Below are 18394 nucleotides of genomic sequence, written 5' to 3' on the forward strand. Positions count from 1 at the left end.
TATATTCCAGTAACTCATCAGACCCTATCTCTACCTTTCTAATTTTGAGGAAATAAATCACCTTAAAATATTTCAAAACCAATAAAATACTCATGATTTGAACTAAGTGGTAAAATAGCAGATAAGAATTTGTGAAATGGTTGTTTTAAACCATCTAACAAAAGTCAGTTTTCCTTCTTTTCAATCCATGGCATGAACAAAACCTAGTTGCCTGATGTAATAATCCCTAGCCTATAAATCTTATAAAAAGCAATATGTAAAAATTTCTAAATTATAGTTGAAGAAGTTAAATATATACCTTGCATTCTTATTCATGCTGTTTTTTTTTAAAGAATTGATATTTAAATATTAGATCAGGTTGCATAACTTTTTTTTCACGGGTGGGGTTTCAATTAAATAGATTTCCTTTATTTCACTTGGTGTCATTGTTTATGACTTAAAAAGTACATAGAAACTGTAGTGAATCTAGTAATTTATTCTTCTTAAAAGACTAATACTTCTTTTCCTTCATTCAAAATACTTGAAAAAATGTTTTTAAAATATATCAGTTACTTCATTGAATTTATCTTTTAGGTAAATCTAGTCATGTCTATTTTAGTACAATACACAGGAAATATACCAGCCTCCTATGATATTGGCTTTCAATATCATAATATCAAAAACAATAGCAATATTTCAGATGAACTCCAAATAGAGGTAGTTCACGTTTATAAATTTTATAGATTGTGGATGGACATCAATCATAATGTTAAGGCAATGATTATGAAAGAAAATGGTTATTGGCAGAAATACTATAATATATTTTAAGTTTTTTCAATTATACCATTTTCTTAAATGTATCCTAATATTCCACTTAAGCTAAATTACCTAAAAAATATATTAGTTTAAGAACCAAGTTCATTAAATCTTTCAAACTTTTATAATATCTCAGCATTTTTATTTTCCTAGTTTAATTTTTCCATAAAATTTGATGGATTGAAGTTATAATAAACTGGTAGTATTTTGCTCTCCTATAAAAACTTGCATAGTTTTAAAAACCTATCTACCCATATATCCAGGATTTTCCCTATAGAACACTTAAACTCTTTCTGTACTGCTTGGTATTTTACTACTCAGTGATTATATTGCTGTATTTTCTTTTTTTTTTTTTTTTTATTTTCTTCTGGGTACCCTATGTCAGGCTTAAGAAAGCAGTTTCTTTAACTTGGATAATTCAATGCTAACAAAATTTGTTAACTTGAATTTTATTTTAAAATTGTATATCCTGATACATGTTTTTGTTTGTTTTCTTAACTAGTGAAAAAGGCCATAGATTTTAAATCTAGAGGATTTAAATTGTTTCCAGGGAAAGACAACAGCAACAAGTTTTCTATCTGTGAGTGTACTCCTTTTTTGTTACTTTCTCTAGTGCAAGAGTGAAGTTTGTGGTGTCTGTGTTGTTTGTGTGTGTTCTTTTAAAATGTTTGTGTATTTACCAAATTAACTGTATTAATACCTATATAACATGCATGATTATTATTCAATATTTTCTTGTATTTAAATGTGTATTGAGTTAATGGATTGATGTGGGGAGCTCCCAAGCTGACGCTGTTTCAGACGTAAAAAAATTCTTTGAGCTAGTATGTTGATAGCATTCTAGTTTTGTAATTCTAGGATGTGAGATTAAAAAAAAAAATAGTGATAGTTTTTAAACTGGTGATTTCTTATAAGGATTTTTGTTTGACATAATTATTTTTCTAGGGAAAAAATTTCTTTTAATGGTAATTTTTCATTTAAGAGAAAAGTATATCCTCAATTTAAATTAAGTTATCCACACCCTTTAAGTCAACTCTTTTGTAAATTAATTAGTTTACTATAGAATTAACTTTTGCTTTCTCTTGAAAATAACAAGGTGGCCTGAAATACACTTATTTATGTGTTGCCTTATACACAATTTTGCTTAACATTCAGAGATTTAGGGGTGGCTAGGTGGCTCAGTCACTTAAGAGTTGGGCTTTTGACTTCAGCTCAGGTCATGATCTCACAGTTGGCGAACTCTAGCCCCACATCAGGCTCTGTGTGGAGGGTGCAGAGACTGCTTGGGATTCCTTCTTCCTCTCTTTCTGCCCCTCCCCAACTTGCTTCTCTATCACTCTCTCAAAATAAATAAAAATAAACTTAAAAAAAAATACATGGATTTATAGATCATCTGAAGTTCATCCTTGAATCTCAAATTAAGAATCACTGAATTAGGGCAATCATATATATTACTATAAACAAAATTTTTTTTGGATTTGTATTATAAATCAATAGCAGTTTGAAAAAATTTTCTACCTTATCGTGCATATATATATATATATATATGTGTGTGTGTGTGTGTGTGTGTGTGTGTATACACACACACACACACACATATATATAATTTTGAAAGAAACCATTCATGACACATCTGACTTCTCTAATGATACATTGATAGTTAATAAGATTATTAAAATAGCATATGTTATATTTTAACAGGAATATATTTTAGCATTATTATTTTATTCAGTTCCAATTAATCTGATGAAATGAGTTTATAGCTATTTCTTTAACAATGATTGTTCATTATGGTTATATCAGAAAAGGATTTTATCTTCATGTTTAATGACTTGTATATATAACGGTAAATGACAGAATTTGAGCAATTACATCAATTATCAAAAAAACTCAGAGCCTGTATGTAATCAAACATTTTAAAGTGTAATAATTTTAAAATGTGATTTTACATTTTGTTAGATTTGAGAATACTAAGCCAAAAATAGCAGATATAAGTAGGAAATCATTGATCAAATTAGATTACATTTTACAAAGCACTAAATAATTCATTACAAAGTATTTAGCTATATAATTATAATTTCTTATTCTATTTTGGGGGGTTAAAAACATATCTACCCATTTCAGGGAAATAAATAGTGTTAGAGTAATTTTTCATATATTAATTGTTAAAAACATTTTGGAAAGGCATTTTTCCTACAATAGGACATATAAATGGAAAGAAGTTATTAGATGAATATTCTGACCTACCAAATTTCATCATGTCAATATGAAATAAAAGTTAAGTCTTTGCAGACTTAAATAGTAGGTTTACTACCTTTTTTCTAATGTTTTGGCCAGTATATTTGTTTTGGAATTCTAAGTAGAATTATAAATTCTGCTGGTTCACCCTTTCCTCCTTTTGGCTATACAAATGTTATGTGCTGCATACTCCGAGCTTTCAGATGTCCTGGGAAATTCAGACAGGGTAGAGGAAGAGAGAAGGAAGGTGAGAGAATTCAAAGCAGGCTCTGTGCTGTCAGTGTGGAGTCTGACATGGGGCTCCAATCCACAGACCATGAGATCATGGCCTGAACCGAAATCCAGTCAGATGCCTGACCAGCTGCGCCACCAAGGTACCCCAGAGAAAAAACCTAATTCTTTTAAAAATATTTTATTTAAAGAATATTGGTTTTAAAATTGGGAGAAGAAAAGTTAATGAGGAAAAAAAAAATCGTGAAGCAATAAATGTTAATTTATTTCAAAAATTTAAAGCATAATTTGCATTTATCTATTACATTTTATGTAAAAGATAAAAAATATTGTGATTTTTTACATTTTTTAAAATAATCACAATTAAATAAAAACAAATTATGTATTGCCAATTTCTTATAGTCACAAAATAATACATCAGCATTATATGACATTTCATTTCAGTGCATTTTTTTCAAATAACTCCTAACTAATATCAAAACTACATTCTATATGGTTGTTTATAGAAAAGGATTATATTGTTTTAATTTTTGTCATTATTATTTAGTGGTTAACAAGTAAGCATTTGGGTCTTCATCTCTCTGATATCATTTATTCAACACAGAGCCAAATAATTAAAAAAAATTTTTTACATTTATTCATTTTTGAGAGACAGAGAAAGGCAGAGCACAAGCAGGGGAGGAGCAGAGAGAGAGGGAGAGACAGAATGAGAAGCAGGCTTCAGGCTCTGAGCTGTCAGCACAGAACCCGACGCGGGGCTCAAACTCATGAGCTGTGAGATCATGACCTGAGCCGAAGTCAGACGCCTAACTGACTGAGCCACCCAGACGCCCCATGGGCCAAATAATTTTTAAAGGAGACAATTTTTATCTCCTATAAACCTTTCAAATGAAAAAAAATAACAAAAAAGCTTGTGTGTATGTGTGGGTTTTTTTTTTTTTTAAACAGTCCATTCTGTTACTGGAACTGCCAGAAGTGAGCATAAGCGAGGAGGACTGATCTATACACATTGCCAAAGCACGTCTTCCCACAGTAGTGCCTTTAAAATTTAACTAAGAAACAAATTAATAACAGATTCAGAAAACGGCAGTAGTGTTCATGGGGAGCATTTGGGTGTTTAAATGCTAACTTAGATTCTTATTCCAAATTAATATCCAAACTCCAAAACCTCTATCCATCCCTTGTTGTTTCCCTTGTTTTTTCACCCAGAAGGGTAGGTTTGTCAGCAAATGGAAAACAAATTGATTTTTTTTTTAATTTTAAAGGTAAAGACATGTTTTTGTATTTTAAAATGTTGAACTTAATGAACTAGTAGTGTTACTAACTTTTCTACTAGTTCTTCTAAAGTATTAAGATGGAATTATGAAGAGACTCTAAGCTACTCATAATGTATAATTATTTTATTTTATCTTCAAATCCATACTTTCATTCATTTCATGTTATTTATTCATTCTACAATTCTGTGTGAGCTATTTCTCCAAGGTAGCACCATGCTATACTAAGAAGGTAAAAGAGTGAATAAAATATAGTCTCAGCTGGCAAGGATCCAACATTTTATTGGGAAGCTAAATGAGTTAAGAGTCAACTCTTTGTAGGTTATATAGTAGTATAAACTAACATTCTGTCAACATCCATGATGGTTGATTTCAGAACAAGATCTAAAACACTGTATTTTACAAGGTGGAATAAAATTTTAAAATCTAATATAAAAAAAAAAGAGTCTAAGAAAAGTGGCAATGTAACCAGCTGTGTGAGGTGACATAGAGGTAACTTCTATATAGAATCTATTTGTTTTTATTTTTGGAGTAAATTCTGTGTGATATAAAATCAGAATCTCAGAAATAAATTGCTTATAAAAAATTACCCTAAAGATTGTAGGGAAGAGTAAATGAGTTGATACATGTAAAAGATGTAGAATATTTCGTGACATGCTGGCTATTATAATTTTATGTTGGCTAAGTTTATGTTTTTAAGTTCAAACATGGAATATTGTGGTAAATTAATTAAGACTACTGTAGCCTATTTATGAACCCATATAAACCTGTAAACCCATAACTTCAGTATTATGAGAAATTACAATCCATTTGTTTTTTTTTTAATCTGTAAAACTTGCCCTCTCCTCTTTTATCCACTTTTGTGTGTGACAAAGAACTCATGTTGCATTAATAATAATAATAATAATAATAGGTATAATAAATATCCTTAAAGATCAGAGAAAAAAGAATATTCCCTATAGCGATACTCTTTTCAAGAGGTAACACCCTGTCCATGTAATTAAACTATTTAAAAATGTTTATTTATTTATATTTGAGAGAGAGTGAGAGAAAGAGTGCGAGCAGGGAAGGGGCACAGAGAGAGGGAGAGAGAATCCTAAGCAGGCTTAGTGCTCTCAGTGCAGAGCCTGACACGGGGCTCAGTCCCAAGAACCGTGAGATCATGACCTGAGCTGAAATCAAGAGATGGACGCTCAACCGACTGAGCCACCCAGGTGCCCCATACTTAAACGCTTAAAGAGCACTCCTGTTCTTACCATTCTGTGAATTACTGCTCACATTTAAAGAAGTAAACAGGATAGATCTGTCCAATTGCTTAAATAGCATTATGTAGAAAAAGCAACTTTTGAATAAAAACTACTACATTTCAATGTCTTGGTATAACTAGCTGTGGGCAATTATGAAATATCTATACTTCAGAGAAATAAGATGTTATACACTTTGTTCTTTATTTTTTAGTTTAAATGTTTTAAAGAGTATTAAATACATGTATCATGCAGAAGCTCTCCCGTTATCTTTACATTTTAAATTGGAAAGTCTTTCCCCTATTGCAGATAATCAAAAACAGTGGTTAAAGGATACTTCCAAATAAACTGAATAAATAAATAAATAAATAAATAAATAAATAAATAAATAAAATACATGAATTAAGTGAAATGGTAAAAAGTATGTATGTGCACTGCATCTTAAGATAAAACATTTGGTAAAGAGGATTGAATTTAATTAGTGATGCCATTTTGCCTTAGTGAGATTTCTGGACAGGATAGAGGGCTTCAGGTTTAACAATAGAAGTTTTTGAATGAATATGCCAAGGTTTAAACCTAGATTAAGGCACTCACTAACAGATATGACTTTGGAAACATTTTTAACCTCTCCCTGCCATAGTTTCCTCACCTGTAGGAAGTGTGTAATAATAGTAACTACCCTTTAGATTGTTGTGAATATTAAATGAGTTGATAAATGATGTAGAATAGTTCCTGACACAGTACCCTGCTAAGCATTAGCTACTATTTAAATTTATATTAACACAGGCTTATATTTTGAGGTAATAATGATGAAATGGAAAAATGAATTAAAAAAAATTTTATTTTCTAATAATGTATTCATAGATCACTTCTAAATTAACTTGTAATCTGTGTTATACATTGGATTGTAATAAAGTAGGTAAGCCCAGTTCATGCCATTCCTTTCTTTATATCTATTCCATGTCAAAAAGCCACATTTAAATAACATAAACCCCAACCTTTTCAAAAGCTATTTTAAGATAAGAGAGTGCTTCCAATAGAAAATACTTGATTCATTGAAAACAATACACCAGATATTGTTGTTAATTAAACTACTAGGGCATATTTACTCAGAGGTTATTAACACCTATCTAGGCATTGTGGGTGTATTTAAAATAATTGTTTTCCCCTTATCTTTATCAAGTATATAATCTCTTTGTATGTATGACTAAGGAATGGGAAGCTACTAATCTATAACACGATAAATAATTTTAAAACTAAACATAAAATTTCCGATGTTATGTAATTTGAAGGACTAGAATAATCTGGAAAAATTAGGGATTGTATTTTGCAAAAAGTGGGACTTGGGCTGAGTCTAAAAACTAGACAGAATTTTGATAGCTAAGGAGGAAGAAAGGGAAAACATGGAGACTTGGAGAAAATATAAATAAAGCATGGGGTGAACATGGCTAACTAGTAAAATTGCAGAATGATTTAGAAAGCTTTGGATTGAGTTACGGAAGCATCTTGGTGACTAGTGGGAAATAAAACTGATATAGTAGAAATCTCAAATCATAGGAGATTAGAACATTAATAAAAACTGTTTGAGGAAGTTTAGTCCTCCTCTAGTACTCAAGGTGGATTGGAGGTGAATGATAATGGAGTGTACAAAAGCATCAGTGATTAGATTGGATCTGAGCATGCACAAGAGGTAACGCTGGATATTTCGGTGAAGTCACTTAGGAGATCATTGAAGGAGGAAGAATGAGCTTGGGGAAAAATGATGAAACCATGTATTGGAACTCGTTAGCAAAGAGGTAATTTTTTCAAGCCATGAGTGAAATATAAAATATAGAGAACCATGGCCAATGCCTTTGAATTTGTCCACTAGAAAGTAAGAGAGTCGTCTAAAGTAAGAGAGTGATCAAAAATAAGGGAATGATAAAAAAAAAGTAAAAGGGAATGAAATAGCAAGTAAGCAGACCAAAAAAATTAAAACTATCACATATTTTGCAGGGATCAGTGAATATGTAATAAAGTTGTCAATAAGGATATTGGCTGGGGATATTTAGGAAAGTGATTTTTACAGAATGAAAGACACAAATGGAAAATTTCTATCTAATTGGGAATATGACAATTTTACCAGAGCTATGACTGTTGGGACATTATCTGATAGTTATCTTGTTATCTGATAAATCAGTTTGAACATATTGATCAATCTGAACTAAATGATGCCGGAGACCAGTAGGTCTCAACACTGACTTTACATTAGAATCACCTTAAGGATTACTGAAAACCAAACCAGGGAAAAAACTGATGCCCAGGGTCCTACCCTAGAGTAATTGTGTTAGAATATCTAAAGGTAGAAATAAGCATCTTCATCCCTAAAGAAATGTCCACAAGTGGTTTGGATCCACAGCGTAGGTCAAGAACCATTGTAAAATTTTGCTTTTTTGTCTCTGTGGAATCTCCACTCAGGTCCTATTCTTTCCTCAAAATGCAGAGAAGTTGATAAAGAACAAAGTAGCAGTTATTCTCTAGTTCATTACAAGATTGAATTTATGAAACAATATCACTCACATATTTCAAAACTATCAGGTTTAAAACTCGTTTGCATTAAGATATCTGTCTTGGGGATTTGGTTACCCCTTGTGATCACACTCATTGAAAATATTAAGAAATCTTTCAATAATTGAGTGTTCTAGATAAAGTGCTGAGAATGTGTATGATGGCTAGTGAAACATAATCATATAAATGGCTAGAGGGTAAAGCCATTATTTGGTTTTCAGCAGTATGTCATAATTTAGGGACATGCCTGGTAATTAGAACCATAGTTTTACTTTAACATTGGCAGGACACACTGCTTTGGTATATATCAGATATGAAGTGCTAATAATCTTCAACTTTTCCCATAGGGTCTTATTTTCCTATTGCAACTTAAAAATAGTAGGTACCCAAATGACACAATTATAAGTGTTAGTGACTTCTTTGCTGCCAATAATTAGTGGAAACTCTGGCACTAACACCCTGGGAATGAATTCCCAAAGACTTCACAATTTGATAGTAATTAAAAATAAAGTGTTAACGATTAATGTGTTACTATTTAGAATAGTATGCCATTGAAGTTGAACATGAAACTTACAGGTTCACTAAGAGAAAAAATGCTTTGTCTTTATTACTAGGTTATAAATTTATATTCCACATTTATATATATAAACTACAGTGATTATTTAAAATATAAGAATATGTTTTATGTAAATTTTTCAGTTAACATTTTTCTTGATTTTCTATTCATACGTGTTTTGATTCTTTTGTTTTCTTCTGTTGTTACAGTAAATGAGGGAGGTATCAAAACAGCTTCCAATTTATGCCCAGATCCAGGAGAACCAGAAAATGGGAAGAGAGTTGGATCAGATTTTAGGTAATATTTTATGTTATTTATTTCATTATTTTGTTGAAGTTTGTTTAATTTAAAATTAAAGAATAATACTATGGAGTTGAAGACTGGGTGATTGAAAACAATGGTAGCTGGATCTTATTTGTTACTATTAATATTCCATTACTTTAAAGTGTCTAATTACATACCAACTTTATTAGGGTACTTTCCTGGAGTTAAACAGTTAATTTCTTGTCATGTAGTAAGTGAACAATCATGGGCTTTGAATTTGAAAGACATGAGTTAGAATTCAAATTCTGCTTAATGGCTGTCTGATCTTGAGTAAGTCATTGAATTCTGTCTACCTGAGTTTCCTGTTCTGTAACATGTAAATCGAACTTACCACATATACTGGTGAGTTTCAGATGAGGTATCGCCAGGCTGTCGTGGTTTGTGAGTTCAAGCCTCACAGTGGGCTCACTGCTGTCAGTGCAGAGACCACTCTGGGTCCTCTGTCCTCTTCTCTCTCTGTTTTCCTCCCCACTCTAACACACTCTTTCTACTTCTTTCTCAAAAATAAATAAACATTAAAAAAAATGAGGTACTGTCTATGAAATCTTCCTGCAAATATTCTATAAACATAAGTATTTTTCAGAAGTACCCATAAATGAATATGTTTTATCTCCGTCTTAAAATTAGTATTTATTTTACTAATTCAAAATTAAGTTACTAACAACCAAGAGAATGAAAGTAGTATACTGTGGTAGACATTAATTTGCATAACTATCAAATAATATTTTTAAAAAATCTTGAAATTTTAGTAGTCCTCTGATTGTAGCATTTTATAAATAAAAGATACCAAAAATCCTGTAAAACATTAAACGATAATTTAACTAACATTCACAAATACTTATTTTTACAAAATCTCCATGAGACATATGGGGGAAAGGAAGGAGAAAAAAATAGTTTCAAACATAGAGGGAGGCAAACCGTAAGAAACTTAGAACAAACGTAGAGTTGAGGGAGCTTGGGGGATGAAGAGAATGGGTAATGGGCATTGAGGAGGGCACTTGTTGGGTTGAGCCCTGGGTGTTGTATGTAAGTGATGAAACATGGGAATCTACTCCCCAAAATAATTTATTGTCAAATTAGCTAACATACAGTATATACAGTATACTCAGTATACACAAGACTACACTGTATATACTGTATGTTAGCTGATTTGACAATAAATTATATTTAGTAAAAAAATATTGGTAATGACCATAATTATAACTACCACACACTTACAATTTTTACTTCTGTATATTATTTGTATAAAGGACAAATGATACTCTAAAGAATATCCCCGCAGGGGGTTGTGGGGGAGATCATTCTTAGAATAGAGATTTATGGAAATTTTGTCCCTGTGGATCTTTCAAGATGACTTAAAATTACATTTTGCTATACATGTAGAAGAAAAGATAATATATGATTTCACATTAATACAATTGTAATTTTCTAAAAGAAATACAGAACTTAATTTACTCAGCCCCATAATTAATATAAATGATAATGTTTGAAGAAAAACATGAGAGAAATTTAAAAGATTAGAGATCTAGTCAAACTCTAATCTTAATAAATTGATTTTATTAAATATCAACTGAGTTTCTCAGCCTCAATAATTAAAAGTGATATTTTATAGACTACAAAATGATAAGCAACTTTCTGTTTTTACATGTCTTCTTTATTTATTATAAAATCTTATATGGTATTTATTATTTTATCCCCACTTTACAAATGAGAAAACTAAAGCCCTGTTTACACAGCAGATAATTTGATGGAACTGAAATTTGAACTTATTATTTCCTGATTCCAGAGTCTGACCATTTAGTCCATATATTACATTAGGCTTTGAAGTCAAACTAACTTCATTTGAATTCCATTCTTGGCATAAACTACTTGTGTTCTCTAAGAGCTTATTTCCAAAGATCTAAAAATGAGAATAGTACTTATTTCATTGGCTGAGGAAATTACATGAGAGGATTTATGCATGTAGTAATTATACAGCTTGAGACAAAATAAGTATTCAATTGGGGCACTTGGGTAGCTGAGTTGTGTCTGACTCTTGTTTTAGGCTTAGGTCATGATCTCACAGTCATGAGTTGGAGACCCTTGTAGTACTCTACACTGAGTGTGGAGCCTGCTTGGGATTCTTTCTCCTCCTCTCTATGCCCCTCCCCTGCGTGCTCTTTCTCTCTCTCTCAAAATAAATAAATAAACATTTAGAAAAATAAGTATTCAGGGGCAACTGGGTGGCTCAGTCAGTTAAGTGGCCAACTTTGGCTCAGGTCATGATCTCACAGTTTGTTGAGTTCGAGACCCGCGTAGGGCTCTGTGCTGACAGCTCAGAGCCTGGAGCCTGCTTTGGATTGTGTGTGTGTCTCTCTCTCTGCCCCACGCCACTCACACTCTGTGTGTGTCTCTCTCTCTCAAAAATAAATAAACATTAAAAGTTTTTAAAAGAATATTCAATTAATGCTAGTGACTATTATAGTATGATATGATTTGCAGAATAATTATTAGTATGAATATTTACTTGGTCCCACTTTTTGCAAAAATTTCTGGTTTTATTGGAAATAGACTAATATAGTGATTTAAATTACCTTCAAGTGTAGAGGATTACAGTTATAAGATTACTTTGTAATCATATTCTAAGCACCATGATAGATGTTAGGCATCAAGAGGACCATAGTCAGACTAAAATATAGTATAATCATTATAATTTAGGAATGTGTGGTGGCTGGAACTAGAGGGTATTACACTAAATGAAATAGAGAAATACAAATATATGATTTCACTCACGTGGAATTTAAGAAACATGGTAGACGAAGATAGGGGAAATGAAGCAAAAGTAAGATAAAAAAAAAACAGAGGGAAACAAAACATGAGAGACTCTTAAATACAGAGAACAAACTGAGGGTGGCTGGCGGGTGTTGGGTGGTGGGATGGGCTAAATGGGTATGGGCATTAAAGAGGGCACTTGTTGGGATGAGCACTAGGTGTTCTATGTTACTGATGAATCACTAAATTCTATTTCTGGAATAATTATTATACTATATGTTAACTAACTTGGATTTAAATTTAAAAAAAGAATGTGTAAAGTGTTAAGGACACACAGAGGAGGTATGACATTTTTGGAGGCTAGGAGATAAGGGTCATAAGAAGTTAACATTGAGTTTGGTCTTGCAGGATGATTAGAATGTGATACATAGAGAAAAAGAAGTCCAGTGAACATTTATATATTCATTATCTATGTATGTTATTTGCTTATTATAGGTCTGGTCTTGTACTAGGAACAAATAAAACACACAAAAGCAGACATAGTAGATGCCCTCCATAATTCCTAGAATTTAATGGCAGAAAAGACAATAAGCAATTAAATGGCACATGTAGTTGTCATCACAAATTTAGGAAAAAATGTTGTGAAATCATAAACAGAACAAAACAAAAACAAAGGATCTGTAAGAGAGAGTAAAAGTGTCAGGGTGGGAATGCACCCATTTTAAGAAGGTTCTACTCTCATTGATACCAGAATTTTATGCATCTAGACTATAAGTAAGGAAGACTCACATTGAGGACAAGCTATTCCAGGAAAATAAAGATGAGTGAGTCTAAATTATCGAATGTAAATGGGAGAAAAGCATAGAATGAAGCTGAGGAGATAAGGAAAAACCAGATCTCTCCCACAGAGAAAGCAAATTGGCAGCCATTCAGCCTAATCTGGACTTAAGATACGTTTTGTTTTAAGCTCACAATGTTTTTAAAAAATGGGAACAAACATTTATTTATTTTTGTGTGTGGTAACCTCTAGAGTACATTTTATTTATTTATTTTTAATATGAAATTTATTGTCAAATTGGTTTCCATATAACACCCAGTGTTCATCCCAAAAGGTGCCCTCCTCAATACTCATCACCCACCATCTCCTCCCTCCCACCCCCCATCAACCCTCAGTATGTTCTCAGTTTTTAAGAGTTTCTTATGTTTTGGCTCCCTCCCTCTCTAACTTTTTTTTTTCCTTCCCCTCCCCCATGGTCTTCTGTTAAGTTTTTCAGGATCCACATAAGAGTGAAACCATATGGTATCTGTCTTTCTCTGTATGACTTATTTCACTTAGCATAACACTCTCCAGTTCCTCCACGTTGCTACAAAAGGCCATATCTCATTCTTTCTCATTGCCACGTAGTACTCCATTGTGTATATAAACCACAATTTCTTTATCCATTCATCAGTTGATGGGCATTTAGGCTCTTTCCATAATTTTGCTATTGTTGAAAGTACTACTGTAAACATTGGGGTACAAGTGCCCCTATGCATCAGCACTGCTGTATCCCTTGGGTAAATTCCTAGCAGTGCTATTGCTGGGTCATAGGGTAGAACTATTTTCAATTTTTTGTGGAACCTCCACACTGTTTTCCAGAGCAGCATTTAAAAATCAGGATATTACACACATATACACTCACAAAGATTTTTGCACTTCCTTAGTAGATACAATGACTGATATAATGTACCTTCATGGAAATATCTACTGAAATCTATTAATACCTATTCCCATTAGGCTGATCAAGGTCTCTCTGGTTCAACATGGTCACTCCTGGGCTACTTTAAGTCACTTATATATAGTAAGAAGCTACAAAGAAGTGTAAGAGAGACCTGATCTTATTTATATTTTCAGTATATCATCCCTTATATTTTAGATAGATGGATTGAAGAAAACAGAAATTTTGACTGGAAGATGACTAAAGTAGTTTGGGTGTAAGATGGTGGAGACTTGGATTATGGCAATATACTGAACTAGACAGATTCAAGATAGCCTTTAAAGATATAAGGTTTGAGGAGGAAAAATGAAGAGTTCAGTTTTGAGATTTTAAAATTTACATGACTTAAGAGATTTCCACATGGATATATTACATTTGTAGTTGAATGTAATTGAAATTCAGAGATAGCTGGGAACCATCAGCATGTAGGTACTATAAATAATATTAAAGCAACATGAGTAGATTGCATCACTTAGACTCTATAAAAAGATTAGACCATCTATGACATAGTCCCAAAGATCAATGCTATTTGAAGATATGATGGAACACAAGGAGCCATCAAATCATGCTCATGAGTGGTGAGAGGAATAGGAGGGAAACAAGAGAAGGAAGTTCTTGAAAAGAGGTTGAGGAGTGGTCAATGCGGTTGAAAAACTGAGAGTGAGAGGCAGAAGACTGTTAAATTTGGCAGCAATAAGATTATAGATACGAGTGATTTCTTGGCGTGACAGACCTAGAAAAAAATTTGGAATAGCATGAAAGTTGAATAGACACACTTCAGACAGGTAATAGCTCTGGATCATCAAATTACATAAAGCAGAAGAATAATGGGGGTAGTTCTGGAGTCATTATTTTCTTTCATCCATGTCTTATAGTTTTCAACATACAGGTCTTTCACATCCTTGATTAAATTTGTTTCTCGCTATTTTTTTTTGATGCCATTGTAAATGAAATTGCTTATTGTTATTGTTATTTTTTTTCATTCTGATAGTGTATCCTGAAAATTTACTGAGTATGTTTGTTAGTCTAACAGTTGGTTAATAGAGTGTTTGAGTTTCTCTATATAAGATTTCATGTCATCTGCAAATAGTGACAGATTTACTTCTTCCTAGTTCAGTGCCTTTTTTTTTTTTTGCCTAATTGCTCTGGCTAGGGCTTCCAATACTATGTTGAATAAATGTGCAAGAGTGGGCATCCTTGTCTTATTCCTGATCTTAGTGGAAACACTTTCAACTTTTCACTGTAGCTTCTGGCTTGTCATATATGGCTTATATAATGTTGAGGTATGTTTTCCCTATACTTGATTTATTAGTGTCCACAGCCTGTGTTCTCTGAGAACAGTTCCATAGGCCAATAGATGTGGGCCACAACTGAAGTCCTCCCCTCAAGCCATAGCTCAAGAAAAAGTAGAGAGTCCTCCTTTACAGAAAGACTAGAGGGTGTGGTTCAGTCCACCATTTGTGCAGCATACTAGGGGTGGTAGCCTGCCAAGAAACATCTTTATGATTGCCACAGTCCTGTGGACCCAGTAATGAAACCCCCAGCCACTAGAGCCAGACAATCAAGGAGTGTACCTTGGGTAGTAGCCCCTAAAACCCAGACCCCAAACATACAACTCAGGGCCTCTTTAACAGAAAGACCTAGTTCTATTCTCTCTTGCTTTGCCTTGGGGGTGGTAGCTGTTATAAACCCTTTCTTCCTTGCTTATAGTCCTGTGGGACCCACAAGTGTTAAGTCCCACTGGCCACCAGAGCCAGGCAATGTAGAGATGTGCACAATATAGGGGTGTCATACAGGGGTATAAATTTCTTTCTGCGTGGCACCAATTGCTACAGTCTCATGGGAACAGATGGGGCTAAGGGTAAGCTCCCTTAGACTTCAGAGCCAGGCAAATAAGAAGTGTCCCCTAATTATAACCACAAAGGTCAGGGTGCCATATGCTTGTGAGAGCTCCCTTCTGGGAAATATTAGTGTTCTGGAGCACAGCAAAAGGAGAGTGTGAAGATGGCACCCGCCAGTCTCCATCTAGGAGAGTATTCCAACAAACTTCTAGATATGTGTGTTAAATTAGATGCCTGCCCCTCAGGCCAACACTTTAATAAAGCAGGTGAGCCTTTTTCACTTTTACACTGGTCACCAGTGGCTGCCTCTGAACTGGGACTTGGGGCAGGTGAATCTGAGCACTTGAGATCTTTAACCTCCCTCTCAGATTGCTGTCATCTTGTAGGTCTCAGGATGTGGGCCCCATTGGTTCTCAAAGTTAGACATTTTAGAAGGGCTCATCTCTCAAGTCCATATCTTAAAAATTGGGATATCTGATGTGAGGTTCAAATTCTTTGATCCTCAGAGAGAAGCTCTGGGGTTTGAGTTTCTTCCTGGTTTTGGGTCACTGCACCAAGGGTAGTATTCATTTTATCCCAGCTTCTCCTACCCTCATTGATGTGGATTTCTTCAGTTTGCAAGATGTGTAGTGGTCACTTAGCCAGCCTTTAGGTTTGTTGTTTTCTTTTTTTTTTTCACTTTTAATAATTATGAGTGTTATTGCGTTGAACACCAAAAAAATTGATTTGATGATGTATATAAGTAGCTTTAAGTAATATTTCAGATGGACAGTTTAAAAGCATGTAAAATTCTTTGGCCTATATACATTTTTCTTTTTTGTTTTTTTGTTTGTTTTTTGTTTTGTTTATTTTGTGTGTTTTTTTCAATATATGAAGTTTATTGTCAAATTGGTTTCCATACAACACCCAGTGCTCATCCCAAAAGGTGCCTTCCTCAATACCCATCATCCACCCTCCCCTCCCTCCCACCCCCCATCAACCCTCAGTTTGTTCTCAGTTTTTAAGAGTCTCTTATGCTTTGGCTCTCTTCCACTCTAACCTCTTTTTTTTTTTCCTTCCCCTCCCCCATGGGTTTCTGTTAAGTTTCTCAGGATCCACATAAGAGTGAAACCATATGGTATCTGTCTTTCTCTGTATGGCTTATTTCACTTAGCATCACACTCTCCAGTTCCATCCACCTTGCTACTAAGGGCCATATTTCATTCTTTCTCATTGCCACGTAGTACTCCATTGTGTATATAAACCACAATTTCTTTATCCATTCATCAGTTGATGGACATTCAGGCTCTTGCCATAATTTGGCTATTGTTGAGAGTGCTGCTATAAACATTGGGGTACAAGTGCCCCTATGCATCAGTACTCCTGTATCCCTTGGGTAAATTCCTAGCAGTGCTATTGCTGGGTCATAGGGTAGGTCTATTTTTAATGTTTTGAGGAACCTCCACACTGTTTTCCAGAGCGGCTGCACCAGTTTGCATTCCCACCAACAGTGCAAGAGGGTTCCCGTTTCTCCACATCCTCTCCAGCATCTATAGTCTCCTGATTTGTTCATTTTGGCCACTCTGACTGGTGTGAGGTGATATCTGAGTGTGGTTTTGATTTGTATTTCCCTGATGAGGAGCAACGTTGAGCATCTTTTCATGTGCCTGTTGTCCATCTGGATGTCTTCTTTAGAGAAGTGTCTATTCATGTTTTCTGCCCATTTCTTCACTAGGTTATCTGTTTTTCGGGTGTGGAGTTTGGTGAGCTCTTGATAGATTTTGGATACTAGCCCTTTGTCCGATATGTCATTTGCAAATATCTTTTCCCATTCCGTTGGTTGCCTTTTAGTTTTGTTGGTTGTTTCCTTTGCTGTGCAGAAGCTTTTTATCTTCATAAGGTCCCAGTAGTTCATTTTTGCTTTTAATTCCCTTGCCTTTGGGGGTGTGTCAAGTAAGAAATTGCTGCAGCTGAGGTCAGAGAGGTCTTTTCCTGCTTTCTCCTCTAGGGTTTTGATGGTTTCCTGTCTCACATTCAGGTCCTTTATCCATTTTGAGTTTATTTTTGTGAATGGTGTGAGAAAGTGGTCTAGTTTCAATCTTCTGCATGTTGCTGTCCAGTTTCCCACCACCATTTGTTAAAGACCGTCTTTTTTCCATTGGATGTTCTTTCCTGCTTTGTCAAAGATGAGTTGGCCATACGTTTGTGGGTCTAGTTCTGGGGTTTCTATTCTATTCCATTGGTCTATGTGTCTGTTATGGTGCCAATACCATGCTGTCTTGATGATTACAGCTTTGTAGTAGAGGCTAAAGTCTGGGATAGTGATGCCTCCTGCTCTGGTCTTCTTCTTCAAAATTACTTTGGCTATTTGGGGCCTTTTGTGGTTCCATATAAATTTTAGGATTGCTTGTTCTAGTTTCAAGAAGAATGCTGGTGCAATTTTGATTGGGATTGCATTGAATGTGTAGATAGCTTTGGGTCGTATTGACATTTTGACAATATTTATTCTTCCAATCCATGAGCAGGGAATGTCTTTCCATTTCTTTATATCTTCTTCAATTTCCTTCATAAGCTTTCTATAGTTTTCAGCATACAGATCTTTTACATCTTTGGTTAGATTTATTGCTAGGTATTTGATGCTTCTTGGTGCAATTGTGAATGGGATCAGTATCTTTCTTTGTCTTTTGTTGCTTTATTATTAGTGTATAAGAATGCAACTGATTTCTGTACATTGATTTTGTATCTGCAACTTTGCTAAATTCATGTATCAGTTCTAGTAGACTTTTGGTGGAGTCTATCGGATATTCCATGTATAATATCATGTCATCTGCAAAAAGTGAAAGCTTAACTTCATTTT

The 18394-nt window shown here is 33.9% G+C and overlaps 1 protein-coding gene across 6 annotated transcripts in view; it reads left to right on the forward strand.

Annotated features, from left to right (window-relative positions):
* The window catches only part of CSMD3 (CUB and Sushi multiple domains 3), a 1242277-nt gene that overhangs the window by 519949 nt on the left and 703934 nt on the right, over positions 1–18394 (forward strand). For 3 of the 6 annotated variants that reach the window (XM_027064013.2, XM_027064015.2, XM_027064016.2), the window contains 2 exons: positions 1298–1375; positions 9095–9182. In XM_027064013.2, the coding sequence (XP_026919814.1) occupies positions 1298–1375; positions 9095–9182 (166 nt within the window). The remainder of the gene's footprint in view (positions 1–1297; positions 1376–9094; positions 9183–18394) is intronic. The other 3 variants (XM_027064014.2, XM_053208427.1, XM_053208428.1) reach the window with 1 other exon arrangement.

Source organism: Acinonyx jubatus, chromosome F2, assembly GCF_027475565.1.
Source record: "Acinonyx jubatus isolate Ajub_Pintada_27869175 chromosome F2, VMU_Ajub_asm_v1.0, whole genome shotgun sequence".
NCBI classification, from domain to species: Eukaryota; Metazoa; Chordata; class Mammalia; order Carnivora; family Felidae; genus Acinonyx; species Acinonyx jubatus.